Raw genomic sequence first — 20,385 nt, 5'->3', positions numbered from 1 at the left:
TCTTGGTCATGTGATCTGAGATAGGACCCAGCTGCTCCACTCCTGCCTTTTCCCTCACCCTGTTTTATTTTTCCTGAGAATACTTTTATTATCTGACATCATATTCTGTATTTATCTGTTTGTGTGTGATCTGTAGTGTGAGCTCTGTATATCAGAGATTTTGCCTGCTTCGTTGTCAGATGTGCTCTTAGCTCTTAGAACAGTGTTTTGTATAAAGTAGACACTCAGTAAATAGATCCCAGTTGAATGACTATAGAGCCCTACAACAGAACAAGGCTACAGAAATGAAGACGGGAGACGACCCTTGTGTCAGGGTTGTGGAAGCCCAGTCTTTTACTAGAAGACTCACCTAGGGCCCCCAGCCCCATTTATGGTCCTGAGAGCCCTGCCATGAAGTCTGTGCTCCCGCCTCCACCCTGTTCTTAACAGCACAGGGGACGAACACAGCCGGGGAAACTGGGGTCAGTTGGACCAGGTGGCCGCACTTCGCTGGGTCCAGGAGAACATTGCCAACTTTGGAGGAAACCCGGGTTCTGTCACTATCTTCGGGGAGTCAGCAGGAGGTATCAGCGTCTCTATTCTTGTAAGTGTTCCTGGCCTTGGTACGGCTACTGATGAGACTCCTTGGAGCCTTTTGCCCTGTTGGCACCTTTTCCTACGAGATCTGGATCTAGGGCTGCCCCTACTCTGCACGGCATTAGATGGGGGGGAGGGCTAATGGTCAAACTTTCCTTGGCCCCCGGGAGGCTCAGAGCCCAGGCTAGTGTCCTGGGTCCTCGAGAGTCTCCAGCCCCAGCCACAGCGGCGACATTCCTCCTCTTCTAACGTGGCTGAGCTCCAGCTCTCTCTCTCCTTCCTACTCATCTTAACATCAGGATTCACTGCATTTCTCCTGGAAGGTAGGGGTGAGCATGGATTATGAATAAGAGTTGGACAGCGTCACTGTTCGGCCTGAAGCCAGGTCTGCCTGTCGGGGGATGTGAGCGCTCAGAGCAGGGCAGAGGTTGAGCCAGGATGGGGGGAGTGTGTGACCAGGGGAGGGTGGTGGAAGTGGGGTCAGGAAGGGATGGGGGAGCCGTGTGGGCTCCTGGGGCCCCTGGGGACCAGGTGTGGGGAATGAGGCTGGGGAGCCGCTGAGAGAAGCAGGGATGGAAACCAGCTGACAAAGTGCTGGGAGCCATAAAACACCCTCCAGCCCCTTCACTGTTGAGGGTCAGCACCATTACTGTATTTTGAATGTATGTATTGGTTTCCTTGTGGAACACTCAGAAGGAAATGTTTTTATATCTTATTAAGTGGAGAAATAGGAAAAGTACAGACAAACCCAAAGAAAATGAAGTCATCCATAGCCCCATTACCCAGGGAAGCTCACCATGGACATTTTGACACTTTTCTAGTTTTTTCCTCCATGATTCGCTTACCCTGTTTCTCTCTCCCTCTCTCTCTCTCTGTCTCTCTCTCTCATCTATCTATCTATTTATCTATCTATCATCTATCTCTGATTGATCTATCATTTATCTACCTAAGATTTTTTTAACAAAACCCTTCCTTAGCCTATCTTATAATGGAAACATTTCCCTGAACATTAAACACTCTTCCACTAATATCATTTTGTTGTAGATTCCATGGTATTCCATGGTATAGTATTCCACGGTAAGAACGGAAAATGGTTTATTCACTCAACTGCATGATTTTGGAAGCTTAGGTTATTCCCAATTATATTATAAACGTTATGATCACTTTTCTTAAGATAAATCCTGAGTAATGGAAATGGGGAATCGGAACTGTGTCTTTAAAGTGTGGCCAGGAGGGGCGCCTGGGTGGCGCAGTCGGTTAAGCGTCCGACTTCAGCCAGGTCACGATCTCGCGGTCCGTGAGTTCGAGCCCCGCGTCGGGCTCTGGGCTGATGGCTCAGAGCCTGGAGCCTGTTTCCGATTCTGTGTCTCCCTCTCTCTCTGCCCCTCCCCCGTTCATGCTCTGTCTCTCTCTCTCTGTCTCAGAAATAAATAAATGTTAAAAAAAAAAAATTAAAAAAAAAATAAAGTGTGGCCAGGAGTTGCCACACTGTGTTTAGATAGTTCTGATTGTTAGGATCAGTGCGATCATAACACTTCCTCTTCTCCCCTCTTTCTGTGCTGCTGGCTCTCTCCAGCTAAGGTTCTCTTGGAGAAACCAGTCCCAGGATCGGCCTGGGACCAGGCCAGGCCAGGCAAGGACCTGCTGTGTCTACTGAGTCCAGGGTCTTCAGGGGAATGGGCCAGGGTAGAGCTGTGGATGGGATAGCTCTTGAAAAGTCCTCCACACCAGCAGAAACTCTCTTTCCGTCCACTCTCCTGCCAGGTGTTATCTCCACTGGCCAAGAACCTCTTCCACCGGGCCATCTCCGAGAGTGGCGTGGCCCTCACTACTGCCCTGGTCAAGAAAGACATGAAGGATGCAGCTCAGGTGGGTCACACTGGGTCACCTGACACCCTTTGCTCCGCTCCCCTGGAGTCTTCAAGGGACTTTCCTGCCAGGGCATCCAGAGTCATGAAACTGGAAGGACGAGGAGACGTGGCAGCCAGCCTCCCAGTTTTACCACTGAGCAAACTGGGGCGGACAGTGGAAGCAGCTTGCCAGGGACCATGAGGGATCAGGGCAGAGCTGGGATTCGAGCACGTGGCTCTGGACCGCCAGCATGGTGCTCTGTCCACTGAACACTCTTCCCAAAGTGTGCCAAGGCGGACTGCCAGGCCACACAGTGGGCAGCGGACTGTCCCCACATCTCGTCTCTCAGGGTCTCAGTTCTGGTGAACCCACTAGCAGGATGTGGGCCTGGAGTGGCTCCTCCTTAAGTGCCTCATGGCTGGGGTGGGCTCCTGGAGAATTCATTCATTCACTCGTTCATTCATTCATCACATAATTTGGGGATAGCCAGACATCTAACAGCTTTGTGAATTTTGCATTGTAATGGAGGAGGCAGATTAATGATTACATAATCACACAGATTATAAAGTCTCAGCTGATAAGAGCAATAAAACAGAGGTGTCTGATGTCATAACGTAATCCAAAAGAAGCACCTAAGCTAGTGTGTAGGGTGTAAGGCTTCCTGAAAAGACATCTGAAACCAGGCAGTGTGGTTCTGGATTCCATGCTCTTACAGCACTCCCCCCCCCCCCCCCGCCCCGATCCCCCGCCCTGCGCTCCCTCCCTCTAGACGCTCAGCTTGGAGATCGTTACACCCATTTCAACAGAGACAGGGGAATAAGGACAAAGCTTGTCTAATTGGCACGACGGGACCCAGGACCCCCACCTGCTGGTCTCGAGTATTCTCTGCTCCCCCACCGCTGTCTTTAAAAATGAAGGTCGGGGTAGAACAGCTCTTTATTGATGGAGGGAAGGGACATGGCTCTTGAATTCTGCTGTTGCTTGTGATCTCTGCAGCAAATTGCTTTCTTTGCTGGGTGTAGAACCACCACCTCGGCTGTCACTGTTCACTGCCTGCGCCAGAAGACAGAAGAGGAGCTCTTGGAGGTATCGCGGAAGATGGTAGGTGTACCCACTCTCGTGGCCACGCGAGCACCCCCCCCCCCCCACCCAGGCTTCATTATTTCAGCAGTCCCCTTGACCTAGAAGCCTGCCTGGGACAGTGTCTCTCCCCTGGGGAACAGTGTCAGCCTCTGGATCTGAATGGGAATTCCTTTCTTTTTTTTTTTTCTTTATTTAATTTGAGAGACAGAGAGAGAGAGGGAGCATGCAAGCTGGGGAGAGGGGCAGAGGCAGAGAGAGAGAATCTTAAGCAGGCCCCATGCTCATGCCAAGCCCAACTTGGGCTTGATCCCATGACCCTGGGATCATAACCTGAGCCAAAATCTAGAGTCAGATGCTCACCCGGCTGAGCCACCCAGGCGCCCCTCTTTTTTTTCTTTTTTATTGTAAAATATCTCAAACATTTGCAAAGTTGAAAAACAGCGTAACGAACAAATTGTATCATGATCTCTCACCTCTATCAAAACTTACTGTTTTCCCATTCTTGTTTCCAAATGTATTTTTAAGAAATGAGGCATTACATACTCCCAGAGATAACTACTGTTCTGAATTTTGAGGATGCGATAGTAAGAACAAAGATTTTAAGGAAGGTTGTCACAATTTATCTTGCTTAATTTAGAAACTACCTCAATTATATCCCAGTGGTGGCCCAATTTTCTGGCTTTTCTGAGACTCTGCCTCCATCGTGATTCTGGAACAACCATCCATCCATCAATTCATTCATCATCGTATTTGTCTACTCATCCACCAGTCTGTCCAACTCATCAATGTTCTTTTATCAGTTTAATATCAATCCATCCCTAACTTTCGTTCATTTCAGTCATCTCTACATTATCCAACCACCATGTATCTTCACTTACCATTCACTTGTCATCCAAAATCAGTGATCCATCCCTCACCTAGTTGTTGTTGATCTGTCTACCAATCCGTCCGATTCACCCTTACGCCATTTTATTGACCAACTCCTTCCATCATCTACATCCATCCATCTATCTATCTGTCCATCCATCCGTCCCTCCCTCCGTCCATCCTAGGTGTATGGAGAAGGGTAACTGGGTGGGTGATGCAGACATTAATCAGATACAGTCCTTGCTTATGAGGATCTGTCCAAGGAGAAACACACTCATATACTTCATGGGTTAAGGGTGGTGGGGGTAAACAGAGAGGAAACATTCCTAATAGTCAGTAGGGATGCTTCACAGAGGAGGGACATTTGAGGACTGATGGATGGCTATGACAGTGTCATCACAAGGACGCCCAGAAAATACAGCTTGTAAGCCCAATGGGAACTATTCCCTCTGTGGGAGAAGGGTATGAATGTGAGCTAAGGTGTAGCCTAAGCCCCTGGACTCTCAGCTGAACCCTCAGCCTCTAAGGATATTCCCGGACCCTCTAAGGCTAGGCCTCTGGCCCTGAACTCTGTTTTATTTCCTGGCTTAACTCCAACGTCCAAAGCCTTGGGGCTTGGATCTTGGTTTCTCAGTCTCAAATAAGGTGATCAGTGCATTCAAAGAATAAAAACACAATTATTTCCGATTCCTGGAAAGAGGTAGGTTTATTTCAGCAATTCTCCATTGACTTAAGAAGACTCAGTTTATAAGGAGAGACTTGGTGATTTTGAGAAAACCCAGAGAAATTAACAGCCCATGTTATGTTTCTGAGTTGATATAGAGTATCTCCCCAAAACACACCCACACACTCCCCCCCCCCCCCCCCCCACAGGCACACAGACATACAACTCACTGACTGGTAGGGCTACAGCCCTAATAAAGAATACCTTACTTGTCACTTGCTACATTCTAGTGAGACCTGTTAGCTACAGTGTAGCAAATATACAGCAAAAAGGAGCATGGGTTGGGGTGAATTTCAGTGAGTTTTCTTAAGTCAGGACTTTCTTATACAAGAGGAGACTCCTCTCAAAATTCCTTGAGTGGAAAAAGAAATGTGTTGTAACAAAATCTTCATGAAACTAACCGAAAACCAAAGCACAGTTGAGGAATACATGGCTTCAGGCATGGCTGGATCCAGATGCACATATGATATTATTAAGAATATACCTGCCCTATCTTTCAGCTTTTTTTTTTCTCTCAGGCAAGTTTGTTCCCTCGGGAGGTTAAAGATAGCAACAGCATCTAGACTTACATTCCTATCCATTTAGAAACTTTCACAATACTTCCAGCAAAAACTTGAGGGGTAAAGCCTATTGGAGTAACACGGGCCTGTGCCCATACCTGAACTAATCTCTATGGTCAGGGAGATGGGGCACCCCAGGTCACATACAGATGCCTGGATTTATGGAGTGAGAGTGGGGAAGAAGGAGGTCCCCCAAAGGAATACTGGGGTCATGTTGCCTGGGGAAACAAGTAGGGGAAATGGGTGGAGGGCAGGCACAAACAGACGTTTTCTCCAGCGCCTCCCTCCCCCATCCCACGCCTACACCTGTGCCCCTGCCCAGGGGAGCCAGTGTCCTGCCCACTTCCTCTCAGTCCAGCCAGGGTGGCACCAGGAGGGAGAACCTGACACCTTTGGCTCACCTCTCATGGCTTTTGTCCCTGGAAGCCTTCTCACCCACACCCTCTGCCTTTGTCTTCACAGAAATTTTTCACTATTGATTTATATGGAGACCCCAGAGAGGTAAGGACTTTTGGTTTCTTGATTACAGGTTTCTTGACACCTTTAAGCTCTAGTCAAATGGGAATGAATGAACCCTCCCTTGTGGGCTCTTGGTAACTCCTTGTGTTTACGTTGCCGAGGCTCAGAGAGGGGCAGTGACCTGCCTGGATAACGCAGCCAGGTGGACTAGTCATGGGACTGGAACAGGTTTCCCTGATTCCCAATCCAGTTACCAACTCTGTGTCCCTTGGCCCCAGCCTACCGCCCACTTCTTGTTTACATTTCCTGCTCCCAGAAATTCCCCTCAGGAGAGGGCTGGGACTAGAAACTTCCACCATGGGGTCGTGGAGCTAGCTGGATGAAGCGTTTCTTAAGGAGCCTTCACTGAGGAGCTCACGCCTTTCCCAGGAGGCTGCTGGGTTGATTAGCTGTCCAAGCTACGCTGTTGGAGGGGCCGTCCGGAAGGGGCTGAGAATCTCAGTCCTGAGGATATACCACCTTCCTCCCAGCCACACCAGAACTCCATAGCAGCCTCCCCATCTCCTTCCTCCTCCCCTCTTACTTTCCAGCACGTTGGCAGGTTCTGAGACATTATCTCTGCAACATTTACAGTCCTGTGCTCTCTGCTCTCTCTTGGGGATGGACACCAGCACCTGCCTTCAAAGGTGTTGTGAGCATTCAGGGAGATTCATTCATTCATTCAGCAAAGATTTAAGTAGCACTTACTGTGTGAAAGGACCTGATTTAGGAGCTGGGGAAACAGCAATAAAACAGGCAAAGCAGATACAATGCCCTTGGAGTGAGGGAAGAGTACAGTAACAGAAAAGGGTCCTTGTTATGGGGGGAAAGAAAGTGAGAAAGGGGTATAGAGTTTGCTGTGGTTTGAATCTGCATCGCAGAGTTAGGGAAGTCTCAAGAAGAAGGTGACATCTGGGCCAAGTTCTGGAGGCGGAGAGGAAGGCAGCTGTCAGGTAAACTGGAGGAAGAGTATCCTAGGCAGAGAGAACAGCGGCTGCAAAGGTCCTGAGGCAGGAGGCCTGTGTGGCTGGTGTGGAGGGGGTCAGAGGAGAGAACAGGCTTGAAGCTAGAAAGGAAAGGGAGGTGGGGGCGGTCCCTTTAAAGGAATTGGATTTTGATTTCAAGTGAGATGAGGAAGTGTTGGGAGTGGTTTGAACAGAGGAGTGAGTTGACCTTGGGTTTTACAAAAGGGCTCTTTGATTGCTGCATTGAAATTGAAGGTAGGGAAGGGTAGGCAGCCCCCGGAGACCATCTGGAAGGCCACTGAGCTGCAGCAGTCAAGGCCAGAGGTCATGGCAGCCTGGGCTGAGCCCGTAGCAGAGGGGGTGGTGAGACAGTGGGGTGGCATCTGGGTATTTTTGAAGTCGTGGCTGGTGGGATTTGCTAATGGACAGGATATGGGGCAGAAGAGAAAGAGGGTGGTGAAGCAAGCCCCTGGGATTTTGACCCCAGCCTGGGAATGCCCGAGGCCCACACAGGGCAGCCACTGGGAAGCGATCGTATTGTTCTTGGTGTCACTTGTCAGCCTCCGTGGGACGCCACCTCGGTCAGATCATGGCCCCTCTGTCCCTCTTCTGGACTTTGATTATCTTCCACGTTTACTTCCCCCCACCCTCGTCCCCCGGTGCCGCAGACTGACCCTTGTAAACACAGGTCAGGGCATGTCACTTCCTTCTTAAAAGGCTGACCTTTCTTACAAGACAAACGCCCTCGCCCCCATGGAGTTATCCCTTCAGGACACGTCCATGTGACTGCTGTGTGCCAGGCATTGTGCAAAAAGTATGCCGCAACATCCGACCCTCCCAGGCCGTGCCTGTTCTGGATTAGGCTTTGGGCGCCGGTCCCGCTGAGCCCCTTCTGTGGCTGCCAGAAATGGCCCGTCATCTCTTCATTGGCCCTTGCAGGGCAGATGCAGTTTCCTGGAAGCACAGGGGGCTGTCCAACGCCGCCTGCCATCCGGTGGGGGGGGATCAGGCGCACGGCGTGTGGAGCTGGAAATACGGCTCATGGAGCTGGCGAGGGCTCCGGAGCACTGCCAGCGAGTTTTAGGAGTGATCTCTAACGTGTATCGAGCTGCCTCCGGGACCAGGTACTGTGCCGAGCATTCTGCACCGGTTCGGTCACTTAATCCCTATTTCAACCCGTCTCACAGATGACACAACTAAAGCACAAACAGATGAAATAACTTTCCCAAGTTACCAGCCAGTAGGTGGCAGAGCCAGGATTCAAGTCCAGATAATCTGGCTCCAAAACCCACATTCTTAATAACGACTGTGGCCAAATATGCGTTATAACCATGCCCAGAGCCGGCTCCCCGGATGGTGACATGGGGGTCAGGTGCTGCTGAATCTGTGCCCACGTAACTGATCTTCATCAAAGGTAAAACCTCAAATGGAGACATTTTTTTCAATACAATGCGAGCCCATCCCTGATGATTTTATTCATGCTTTTTCTCTCTAAGAAGGAATCGGGTCTCTGTTTAGGCACCTTAAGTGATGGGGGGCTCACTACCTCCTCGAAGCGAACTGTTTATCAATAGCAGCTTGTGTTTAATTAAATATAGACCAATAAGTACAATTGATTCTGATTAATTGTGAATTCTGTGTTTGTGAATTCATCTACTCTCTAAAATTAATGTGTGACCCCAAAACTGATACTCCTGACACTGCTTTTTTTAATGTTTATTTATTTTTGAGAGAGAGAGAGACAGAGCATGAACAGGGGAGGAGCAGAGAGAGAGGGAGACACAGAATCTGAAGCAGGCTCCAGACTCTGAGCTGTCAGCACAGAGCCTGACGTAGGGCTCGAACCCACGAACTGTGAGGTCATGACCCGAGCCAAAGTTGGACGCTTAACCAACGGAGCCACCCAGGCGCCCTGATACTCCTGACACTTTTTACTGTCATTCGTGGACATGGAGTGGCGAGAAGGCTGAGAGACCATGTGTAGGCTCCCGTTCGAGATGCAGCAAAGCCTGTGGCTTCTTGTCTCATGTCTCATACTCTTAACACGTGTCCTTTCCACTGTGTACTCAGTGCCACGTTTTCCGCATTTTTGTGCTTTCTGTTGATGGTTTCACTGTGGCAAGTGGCCCCTCAGGCACTGTCCCGTGCTCCGGAGGGAGGGCTTGTTCCAGGCTGTGATGGGCCTTTGTGTGTTAGTTAGATCAGCTTCTTCCAGGGCGGCTGACTGTGCTGTGGGCTGTGAGTTCAGCGGCAAGGGATCAGTAAGGCAGCCCATCCAGGAACAGGAAGGGGCAACTTGCCGATCTGTCTGTGAGGCGGCTTGGGAAAGCGCTAAAATACCATCTAGTATGTGATGAAAGCTGTGTGAAATCGGGCACATTCGTGGTTTTGTGAGATGACCATGGATACGAAAGCATAACAACCCTGCCGTGAGGCTGAAGGCGAGGAAGTTCCAGGCATGTTCCCGAGGGCCCAGGAAGATGGTGAGGCCTCAGCTGGTGTTTTATTATAAATAAATACTACATATAATTAGTTATTTGTAAGCAACGCATATTCCATCAAGGTGTCGTTAAGCACACGGAAAACGGAGTTGATGAAAATGTGACCAGATAGTTGCAGGAACCTGACTTCGTATTTCCCCATTGAGCAGTGGCCCCGCATTTGCTAGTTCAGAGCCCACGGTGCCTTTAGAGAACCGAACAGCCACGGATAACAGAATTGACTCTAGAGACCCACATAGGCAAATGTAAACTGCAAATTGAGAGATATAAATTTTTACATATACGTGCGGTATATATATATGTGTGTGTGTGTGTATGTATATACGTATATATTTTATGTATTTATATAAAGTTATATAAAATGTATATGTTTATAGATTTTAATACTAAAATATATTTGCATATTTATATATTCATATATTTAATATATTTATATTTAATAAATTTAATGTGTGCTTATATGTACATAAATGTACAGAAATATGTAGAGATATGTATACGTGTATTTCAGTTTGAGTGAGTTTTGCCCCCCTCAGACTTCCCACTGCTAGTTCTGCCTCTGGGGTCACATGCACTTGGCCCTGTTTGGAAGAGCCTGAGTTCTGTGGCCACCACCTGTGGCCGTGCAGGTGTGGGGTGCTGGCCCCCTGCTCTGACAGGTGGAGAGGGGGATATGCGTGTGGCCTTGAGAGCAGAAGCCCAGACACCATGATGCCCTCCTTCCCAGAGCCATCCCTTCCTGCCCATCGTGGTGGATGGAGTACTGTTACCAAAGATGCCTGAAGAGATGCTGGCAGAAAAGAAATTCGACTTTGTTCCCTATATCATCGGAATCAACAAGCATGAGTTTGGTTGGCTTCTTCCAAAGGTGAGAATGTGGGGTCCCCTTGGGCTCCCCTCCCCCACCCATCACATCACCCCTCCCATCTCTGCTCACAGAGGCTCCTCCTTCTCGAGGCCCCCCTCTGAATCCAGGGCAGCCGTCCCCTTCACATTTCCATGAGGAGGGGCATTGACATTTCCGTGGGGAAACTTCTCCAGGATGGCCGCACTGCCACCTGGGGACCCCTCTCCCCAAGCACTCTGACTGTCTTCCAATCTAAGAATCCCACAACGTGGGTGCCGGGGGAGTCTGTAAGGATAATCACTGGGCAGGTGGACAGACCGAGACTGGGAGAGGGACGGACTCCCGGCTAAGGAGTGACGCCTGAGCCCCTGCGGCCCGTCCACCTGGGCTGGTGCTCATCCTGTCCCTCCATAAATCCCGCACCTGCTCTTTCTTGGTCATCTAACTGGGGGACTCAGAGGAGCTTTCTCCCTCTGGGGTGAAAGTTCGAAAAGTCAGAAGTGCTCTCCCTCTGTCAGAAATAAACACAGCCAATGCCAGGTAAAGCGGTGAGGACAGTCTTATTTAGTTCTACCCCCGCAGCAGGGAGGAGAGACCAGTGTGAGCTGAACTCAGGTCCCTGCAACAAAAGGCTGGAGCCTGGTTAAAGGCCTGAATGTGCCAAGGAAAGACACTGTGGGGGTGTGACAGGGGCACGGAGGGCGGGGGAGTCTGTCCGCGGGACTAGTCCACCTCGATTTGTTAAGTGCTGTTTTTCCAGAAACAAATTTCTGTCTCTTTGTCCAGAGGCAGTGGTGTGCAGGCGGCAGCAGGGTGCCCACCAGAGTCACAGGGACTGAGAGGGAGAAAGGAGACTTAGGGGCTGAATGTCTGCATTTCAATAGGAGGAAACAGTTTTGGGTGGTAGATTTACATCTCACAGGGCAGAGAAAGAATTGTAATTGCAAGCTTTCTAAAGTAGCTGCTCTAAAGGGGGTTCAGGGACCTATCAACCTATCACCAGGTTTGGGCCAGAATAAATAATACATTCCCTTGGTGTCCGGGAGCTCGTTAAGGGGAACTGGGATAATCTTAGGGACAAGATCTTAAGCTCTGGCAGTCAAGCTAGAGTTTGGTCAAGTTCTACAGTGCAGAGGTTTGGATGGAGCACAGAAATTTCAGAGGTCACTGACGGACCAAAGCCACAATGGCAGGATTTGATGCTTCCTTGGTCATCTGAGACAGTGGGGGTATTTGTGAGGTCGGTGTTCTTTGTCTCAGAGCCCTCTACTTCAACACTAGCCAGGCATAAATCCCTCCTGTGTGTCTCCATGTCCAGGGTGGGGATTCTTGCCTATGATTGATACACACACACACACACACACACACACAGTGCAAGGCCCTGGGACAGCTTCTCTTCACATTTACTTTATCCTTTTGCACCTGCTTGGATATAATAAGCTTATTTGTCTCATTGATTTTACCCAACTCATCAGGAACCCATGTCTGTCAAGTCATGACAAAGTGACCTTTGGTTGGTTGGTAAGTGTGGTTCTTTGTGCTAATTCTTGATGATTCACACTTGTGTCACTTGTTTTAACAGCTAATGGGTTACCCACTCTCTGAAGGCAAGCTGGACCAGAAGACAGCCATGTCACTCCTGTGGAAGTCTTACCCGCTTATTGTAAGAGTCTGGGGAACCATGGGAACTGGCTGAGACCCAAGGAGGGGCAGAGGCTTGCCCCAAATAGCTGAACAATTCGATGGCAGAATGCAGACTGGGGCTGGAGCGTTCTGCCCCCACTTTTCTGCCTTTCCCACCTCACCACGCAGGGCAGTGCTGGAGAGATTTACCACTAATGCAAGCCATTCTCTATGTCATTCACTGGGGTGGGGGCCGGGGCCACTTTTACTTGTGCTCCATTTCAGGGCATCCCTGAGGAATTGATTCCACTGGCTGCTGAGAAGTATTTAGAAGGGACAGATGACCCTGTCAAAAAGAAAGACCTGTTCTTGGAAGCACTTGGAGATGTGATATTTGGTGTCCCATCTGTGACTGTGGCCCGTTACCACAGAGGTGAGTCCCACAGGTTGGGCAGGAGAGGGACACTGAACCCACCAGCTTCACTGTCGGTCCTACTCACTTCTCAGCATAGACAGATATGTGGAAACCACCAATGGTCAAGCCTCCAAGGCCAATTCCATATGGCTGGGGGTGGAACACTGTCTAACTTTGGGTCTGCCAGAAGCCAACTCTGAGAAAAGAATCTGAATGCAAGTAGCTTATTTGGGAGGTGACCCCAGAAAACACCAGCAGAAGAATGGAGACGTGCCCCGAAAGGAGAAGGAAACCAATCAGACTTCCCTGGACACCTGGAGCTATCGTGTCTCCAGTCACGTCTCGGGGCTATTCCGTGTGAGTGGCAAGGGGCAGAGGTATTTATTCTTTCACTCTCATGAGCCATGAGTTGAAGGCTGTTCCCAAGGGGCTGGTAATTCCCTGGAGCTCTCACCTGCCTCACATACGGGCAGTGTGGTCTCTTGGTGGCCAAAGGGACGCCAGAGGTGGAAGTCAGGCTGGCACGTCCAGAAGTTGGATATGTGGTGAGGCACCAGCAGCACCTGCCACAGGGACCCCTCCCCTGAAGTTACAGTGGTCTGTGGGGCCAGATGGCAGGTCTTAGAAGATATGCCTTGGCAGGTTTCCAAGGTCAGAGCTAGCTGCAAACTGGTTTGTTAACTGGTAAAGCTGGGGGTAGACTGAAGCCAAGCATATAATCAGGAAACAAACAAACAAAGCAAAAACAAAAAACAAAAAACAAACAAACCCAAAACAACAACAACAACAAAACAAAAGAAAACCAAACCAAAATAAAACAAAAGAAATGAGCAGTGGGAGGTGTGGGGGCAGGTGTTCCAGAGACTGTCCATGTACACAGCTGGCTTCTGTCCATCCTGATGTGTGCTGACTCTACCACAGGACCTTCCTGCACTGATTCAAGGCTGTGAGGTGGATCCAGGGTTGGATAAGCTCATCTAGAAAGGATGCATCCCTTCTGGGCGTCTTTACGAGGTCCTCACAGGACCCTTCCTTCACCTAGTCTGCAAGCCAGGAAATGGTTCTCTATCTAACCATGCCAGAGGGGTTTTAAAATTCAGGACTTTCTGTGCATGATAAAAAAGCAGCTAGAGCTGACCTACCCTGTCCCCAAGCCCTCCGTATAGTGATGTGCAGGAGCCAGTTACTGTCTCTTCCTCCCGGGGGTCCTGATGAAACGTTTCAGCCAGGAGCCGCCTGGAGTCAAATTTGCCCTTTCATAACCTTGGTCTTGCCTCTGGATACATGCCTGGCTTGTGGCATCTTCTTCTGCTTTGTCTGCTGGTCCCAGCTATACTGGACTTGTGTTTTTTATCTGGTATCCTATGACTTTGAATTCGGGGTCTTCTTGCCAGGACCACACAGATTTTTGTCAATGTTATTCTTTCATTTTGTATTTGCCTCGATCTCTTTTTGATAAACAGAAAGTTTTCCGAATATAAAATTAATATCCTACATGTGTGGAAAATTTTTAAGATATGGAAACACATGAAGAAGGAAATTAGATATCACTCTAAATTCCTCCACCTAGAAACATCTGCTATACGTTCTCTTTTAAATTTTTTTTTAACATTTATTTTTATTTTGAGACAGAGAGAGACAGAGCAGAGCAGGGAGGGGCAGAGAGAGGGAGACACAGAATCTGAAGCAGGCTCCAGGCTCTGAGCTACCAGCACAGAGCCCGACACAGGGCTCGAACTCACAGACCTCGAGATCGTGACCTGAGCCAACGTTGGACACCCAACTGACTGAGCCACCTAGGCTCCCCTGCTATACATTTTTGATATATCTTCTTTGAATAATCTTTCCATGTCTTACATATAATTTAGAAATTAATTTGATATCGTATGTCATATTTTTGTTCATAGAACACTATTTTGTGTTCAAAAACAACCACTATTTCATGGAATGATGCATCAAAATTTACTTTAGTATCCCTGTCCCATTGGATATTTAGTCTGGCTGCTTATATTTCGATGCAAGAAACATATATTATGCTCAGCCTTTAAAGTCAGACTTTAACCAAGTCTCTAATAATTTTCTTAGGATTGGTTATTAGAAGTGAAGTTGCCAAGTGGGGCCGTTAGAGCATTTTAAAGTTCTTGATACATGGTGTGAAATTGCCTTCCAGTGCATGCCTGGGATTTCTTAATTCTCTCACTTGCAAAACTCAGATTAAAAAATAAAGACAATGCTGCCAATTTCACAAGCTCTTCCTTAAAAAAAGGGGGGGGGGCCATCCCCATGCTTTAATGGCAAACTTAGATTACAAAGTCTGTCCTTTCTGCTTCTCCTATTCTTCTTCTGCTATTGTCCTATTATCCTAATCTGTGCCCTACCTTCCTTTGAAAACATGTGTTGTGCTTCTAGGAATTTTATACCTCCTCTTGGTTTTAGGCAGAAAGTTAAAAGAGAGAGAGAGAGAGAGAGAGAGAGAGAGAGAGAGAATTCTCTTGTGCCGCATGCTGGCTGCCCCAAAGGAGTTCTCTCATTCACAGAAGGTCTTCCCTCTGTGGCAAAGAGCTCCTTTCTAAAACTCCCGAGTGGTGGAGGACGTTACAGCCCCTTCCCTCAGTGAGTTCTGCTTGACCTTGAAGCAGCTGTTTAACATGTGGATTTAAAAACCACAGAAGGGTTGCTTCTTCCAGACAGCACCTCTGGCTAAATCAAGGGTGCACTGTTGGGGGGTCGGGGAGGCATTCCAATAAATTATTCTACCTCCTCATGTGGGGATGGCATATAACATTAAATCATTTGGGGACAAATATTTAATGATATGGAGAAATGATTTTAGTATATTACAAAATGACATATACACTATCATCCCATTTGTATATGCATAGAAAGATACATGCTAAAATATTAACAGAGGTGTCTTCAAGTGGTGCTAGGATTATAAGTGATCTTTTTGGTCATTTGCCTTTTTTCTGCACTTTCCAAGTTTGTTACGGCACCCAAAGGGGAAAAAAGCTGTATCATTTCTCCTCCAGCCAGACTAGGGACCCAACCCTTCCCCATCAGCCATTCTGCTGTGGGCATTGGGATCCATGCAAAGTGCCAGTTCCATGTACCACCCTAGACTGGTGGCCCCCAACTTGGCCCTGAAGGGGTAGGCAGAGTGGACAGCTCTGGATAAAGCTATCTGAGGGAAAATCGACACCTTCTGGGGGCTTGGAGAGGGGGTGCTGAGAGTGGGGGCTGGGAAAGCAGGAGAAAGGCACCGTTGTCCTCCCTCAGAGCCCTCTTTCTCTCTTCTGTCACCACCCCAGGCCCAGCAGGAAGCAAGATATGAGGTGACGAGGTGATGGAGCAATAGAAAATGCTGAGTTTTCGGCTTCCCCAGATACAAGAGACAGATTATGTCCTTCCCCCATGTTTGTATAAATATCTGAGCTGTCGAGCCAGCAACTAGGATTTGCTTCCCTCTTCCCTAGGAATTAGCTGACAAGCACACTGGAAACTCTCCAAACTGGGTAGAATAAAAGGCACCTGTTGGGCTGCAGATATTCTCCAAAGGAATCAAAACGAGCCCATTTTTCAATGAAATACAGTAGCGTAAACAGTGTGTATAGAGATGTTCTTGCGTGTGAACCCATCAATAGGCAACAGGATCTGTGTGTAATTGGCCCAAGGCCCCTATAATGATACTATTTTGAATGGATTTACTCAGAATTTCAACATTTCATTCATTCAATCTTCATTCATTGATTCATTCAACAAATATCTGACGTAAAGCCAGTTGATCACCGGTTTATCACCAGTTTATCACCGCCAATATCACCTCCTCCAACTGTGCATCTTTAAGCAAATCGCAGAGCTTTCCCAAAGCTTTGTTTCTGTGTTATGCTGGTAACCAAGGGTTTTCTGTAGGGCCACACAATGTCTAGTACACAGTTGGCTCTCACGATGGGCAGCTATTAATGTTGCTGCTGTTGTGTACCTAGGACCTAGGTGTGCCACCAATTCCCGGAGCGTTCAGGGCCCCCTTGGTGCGCATCTGGGGAAATGAACTGTGCATGAATCCATGTCTTTACAGATGCCGGAGCCCCCACATACATGTATGAGTTCCAGTATCATCCAAGCTTCTCATCAGACATGAAACCCAAGACGTTGATAGGGGACCATGGCGATGAGCTGTTCTCAGTCTTCGGGGCACCATTTTTAAAAGGTGATGGCCCTTCGGTGACGACAAATTTGGAGTTAGAAGATATGGGTTTAAGTCTCAGTTTGGTGGCCATGGGTCAAGTTCCCCCTTCTCTCTTGACCTTACTTACCCAAATACATCGGAGCAGGGCTGAACTATGAAAATTTCCAACCTTTCTCCTACCCCGACACATCTGGTGGAGAAGGTATATCCAAGTGCCCCCGTTCATACTCTAAGAATTCAGGCCTGGGTATCAATAAGCCACATGGCAGGTCACCTGCTCAAGCGCTAGAGGGCCCTGCTCTAGCCCTCACCATGCAGGGCCCTGCTCAAGCGTTAGAATGTCACCACTCACTTCCCACTGTGTGTGAGGGTAAGGTTAGAATTGGTGTTGGCCTTGAATCGGGGCTAATGTGCACGTGTGTGGCTGTCTGTCCAACCATCTACCCACCTAAAATTCCTAACTTTCTCAACTTAATATATTTAATAATATATATAATACTTTATTATTTTTTAATGTTTATTTTTCAGAGAGAGAGAGAGAGAGAGCGCAAGTGAGTGAGGGAGGGGCAGACAGAGAGGGAGACACAGAATTCGAAGCAGGCTCCAGGCTCTGAGCTGTCAGCACAGACAAGCTGAGAGATCATGACCCGAGCCACAGTTGGACGCTTAACTGACTGAGCTCCCCAGGCACCTAGATAATATAATACTTTAAAGAAGACCTTTCACAAATATCTCCAATGCCTTCACTATCACCAGTTACAGATGACTTGCGTGTGACCCACCTCAGGCTGTTTGTGGCCGACACAGCAGTGCCTCTGGGCATTTCCTGCTTGGCTGGCGCATTAGGGCCACTGCACATCAATGATATTTCAGGTTTTATGAGAACTTGGGTGGGTGAAAGAGAGCGAGCAAAGGCCCAGATGGGAGCAATTCCAAGGTGGGGTCTCTGTAGTGAACATTCTGGGTGTAGCCCTGGAGACCTTGATAGGTGCCGGGAGGCGTGGCTGTCTAGGCACTGAGGAGACTGCAGCCACCCCCAAGTCCCCCATCAGCAATGCCCAAGCTTAGAGTGCACACAAATTACCCAGATCTTCTTGACATGCAGATTTTGACACAGTCGGTCTGGAGCAAGGGCTCAAATTCTGAGTTTCTAACAAGCAGTCCCGTGCTGCTGGCCATAAACCACACTTTGAGTAGCAAAGGCTTTTTTTCTTCTTCCCCACAGGAGGTGCTTCAGAAGAGGAGATCAGACTCAGCAAGATGATGATGAAATTTTGGGCCAATTTTGCTCGGAGCGGGTGAGGCTGGTGACAGAGATGGAGCAGGGTTGGGACAGGTGGGGGTGTTTACTGGGAAAGGTAGTTCCCAGCCCTGTAACCCTGACAAGGAGGCGCGAGAGTTCTCTAAAAGTGGACAGGCTGCCTAGGATTCGGTGAGCTCCCTGCCTCTGGAGGTGAAGGAGCCTCCTGGGGGAAATGAAACCAAGAAGTCCTGCAAATCTCAAAGTGTTGTTGGGTCCCCACAGTCACTTTGGGCAATTCTCATTTGATTCTGTTCCTAGGAACCCCAATGGGGAAGGACTGCCCTCTTGGCCGGCATATGCCCAGAAGGAAGGGTATCTGCAGATTGGAGCCACCACTCAGCCAGCCCAGAAGCTGAAAGACAAGGAAGTGGCTTTCTGGACCGAGCTCCTGGCCAAGGGGGCAGCAAAAAAGCCACCCCACAAAGAGCACGTTGAGCTGTGAATGGGTGGCCTGGCTGGCGATGGGCCCTGGGGGAGCCCAGACTGGGGTAGTCTATGAAGGTGTTTATGAGCCAAAGAGGGATCTTATGGAGGAGGCTGGGAATATGTCTGGTGGGGGAGGGCAGAGGCCGGGGAAGAGGAATTGTGGCCAATTTAGGGAATAAATGTTCTCTCGGAGACCACGTCAGTGTCTGTGTCTTGGTCTCAGGGAGAGGAGATGAATAGGATGGGCGTGATTGTCTGGAAGGTGCCTCCGGTGGGGATGGCTTGGCTCCAGGAGCTGCCAAGGATAATTGTGCATCCGCCCCATGTCTCTGGGCCCTCAACAACTTCCAGCAACAGGATGTGGGGTGGCCAGAATGTAATGTCTCTCTTGTCCATGTGGAGCTACCAGTCTACATATGTACCTGCAGTGGTGGAGAAAGGAGGTGTCGTGACCCTGTGGCACTGTCATGTGACCCTTACTGACCCTTCCAGAGATCCGCAGTTTTTCTCCAATGTACACAGCATCCTCCCGGGCCCTTCCCTGAGGTCATCTCATCCAGCAACTTGTCTGAACCCCTCCTATAGCCTGGATCACTTCAGGATTTATCGTTAGCATATCTGTGCTGGCTGCCCATTAGAATCACCTGAACAACTTTTTAAAAAATGCCGTTGCCCAGGCCCCATCCTGATTCTAATTCCTTTGTCCGGGGGAGGGTCCTGGACAACAGGATTTTTTTTTTTTTTTAAACTCCCTATGTTTAGCTGGTGTGCGGCTAGAGTTGAGAACCACTGACCTGGTCCATGAGTTCTTCAAGGCAGGACTCTTTGTACGAGTCTCTATGTCTCCTGGGCCCTGCACAGTGTGTGTGCTGAATATGTGCATGGATGGATGGTTGAATGCATAAGCCAGCGAATAAAGGAGAGTTCCCAGGTTCCTGAAGATTGTGAAATAAATAAATAAATAATATATATATATACACACATATATATATATATATATAGATGGTGGTCAGATGGAACTTTACAAGGTGAAGGTGGGCATCAGCCTTCAGGTATCCAATGATTATACCTTTGAATCCTATAATAATAACAGTAACTAGAAGTTATTGGATATTTATTATGTGCCTTCATAATAAAGTACTTTTTATATTAATTCAGATAATCTTCACAGATACCCTTTGAGGTGAATGCTTGCTATCAACCCCATGGAAGTTAACACAAGGCCCAAGAAAACTCAACTAGTAAGCAACAGACAAAACCACGTACATAATTTGCTGTGCAATTTTATTAACAATAAAAATAACTATTTATTTAAAAATTGTTAAGAATTTCAAGATGGCGACTGCAGAGTTTTAAAGCCACCGTGAGCCTAGAGTCCTGAATGAACGCACGGGTCTCGCACCTATGAAGCCCATCCTGGTGACGCAGCTGGAATGTGGCCCTTAGCAGTCTGGCTCTAGAGCTGGAGCCCGTAAGTGTGAAGCAATCCTTCCTTTGTAAGCAGGACACTTCAAAACTCCTATTCTGGGCTTGTCCTGACCTCTCCAGTTCATCGGATTCGGCCAAAGGCACCCATTTGACTGGCGGTTCTTTGCTGCCCTCTAGTGGGAAGTGTCCAGATAGCCACACTTGCTTCGGGGAGGGATCCAGGACTGTAAGGGGGGCTGAGACTCCCAACTCTGTCCCCACCGCGGTGACTACGCCTGAGCTGACACGGTCAGGGGCAGCATTCAGATTGGTCTCTTGGCGTCTCCAGAGTCCTAACCACGCAGGGGCAGCCTGGGTAGGAGCTCCTCAAGTCTTATTCCTACTTCAAACTGAGATGAAATGTTTCCTGGCCCTGGTGGTCTCCCCAGCCTCCAACAGAACGAATCCATTTCCGGGCACCTCAGAAGTGCTCGGAAAACTCCACTCGCACAGCACTTCTCTGCAAAGCGTCTGTCCTTTGCCTCTCATCCGG

General features: G+C 48.6%; 1 protein-coding gene across 2 annotated transcripts in view; it reads left to right on the top strand.

Moving 5' to 3' along the window:
* CES1 (carboxylesterase 1) overlaps positions 1 to 18,622 on the top strand; it is a 31,206-nt gene extending 12,584 nt beyond the window's left edge. For both annotated transcript variants that reach the window (XM_040498047.1, XM_040498046.1), the window contains exons 5-14: positions 430 to 583; positions 2,341 to 2,445; positions 3,424 to 3,528; positions 6,124 to 6,162; positions 10,353 to 10,493; positions 12,055 to 12,135; positions 12,381 to 12,528; positions 16,586 to 16,717; positions 17,922 to 17,994; positions 18,258 to 18,622. In XM_040498047.1, the coding sequence (XP_040353981.1) occupies positions 430 to 583; positions 2,341 to 2,445; positions 3,424 to 3,528; positions 6,124 to 6,162; positions 10,353 to 10,493; positions 12,055 to 12,135; positions 12,381 to 12,528; positions 16,586 to 16,717; positions 17,922 to 17,994; positions 18,258 to 18,441 (1,162 nt within the window). In that variant the 3' untranslated portion in view covers positions 18,442 to 18,622. The remainder of the gene's footprint in view (positions 1 to 429; positions 584 to 2,340; positions 2,446 to 3,423; positions 3,529 to 6,123; positions 6,163 to 10,352; positions 10,494 to 12,054; positions 12,136 to 12,380; positions 12,529 to 16,585; positions 16,718 to 17,921; positions 17,995 to 18,257) is intronic.
* Positions 18,623 to 20,385: the final 1,763 nt, after the last annotated feature.

This window comes from Herpailurus yagouaroundi, unplaced genomic scaffold (assembly GCF_014898765.1).
Source record: "Herpailurus yagouaroundi ecotype Mexico unplaced genomic scaffold, PumYag 190, whole genome shotgun sequence".
Classification (NCBI taxonomy): domain Eukaryota; kingdom Metazoa; phylum Chordata; class Mammalia; order Carnivora; family Felidae; genus Herpailurus; species Herpailurus yagouaroundi.
The sequence above is the reverse complement of the archived record's forward strand: the minus strand, read 5'-3'. Positions and strand labels throughout refer to the sequence as shown.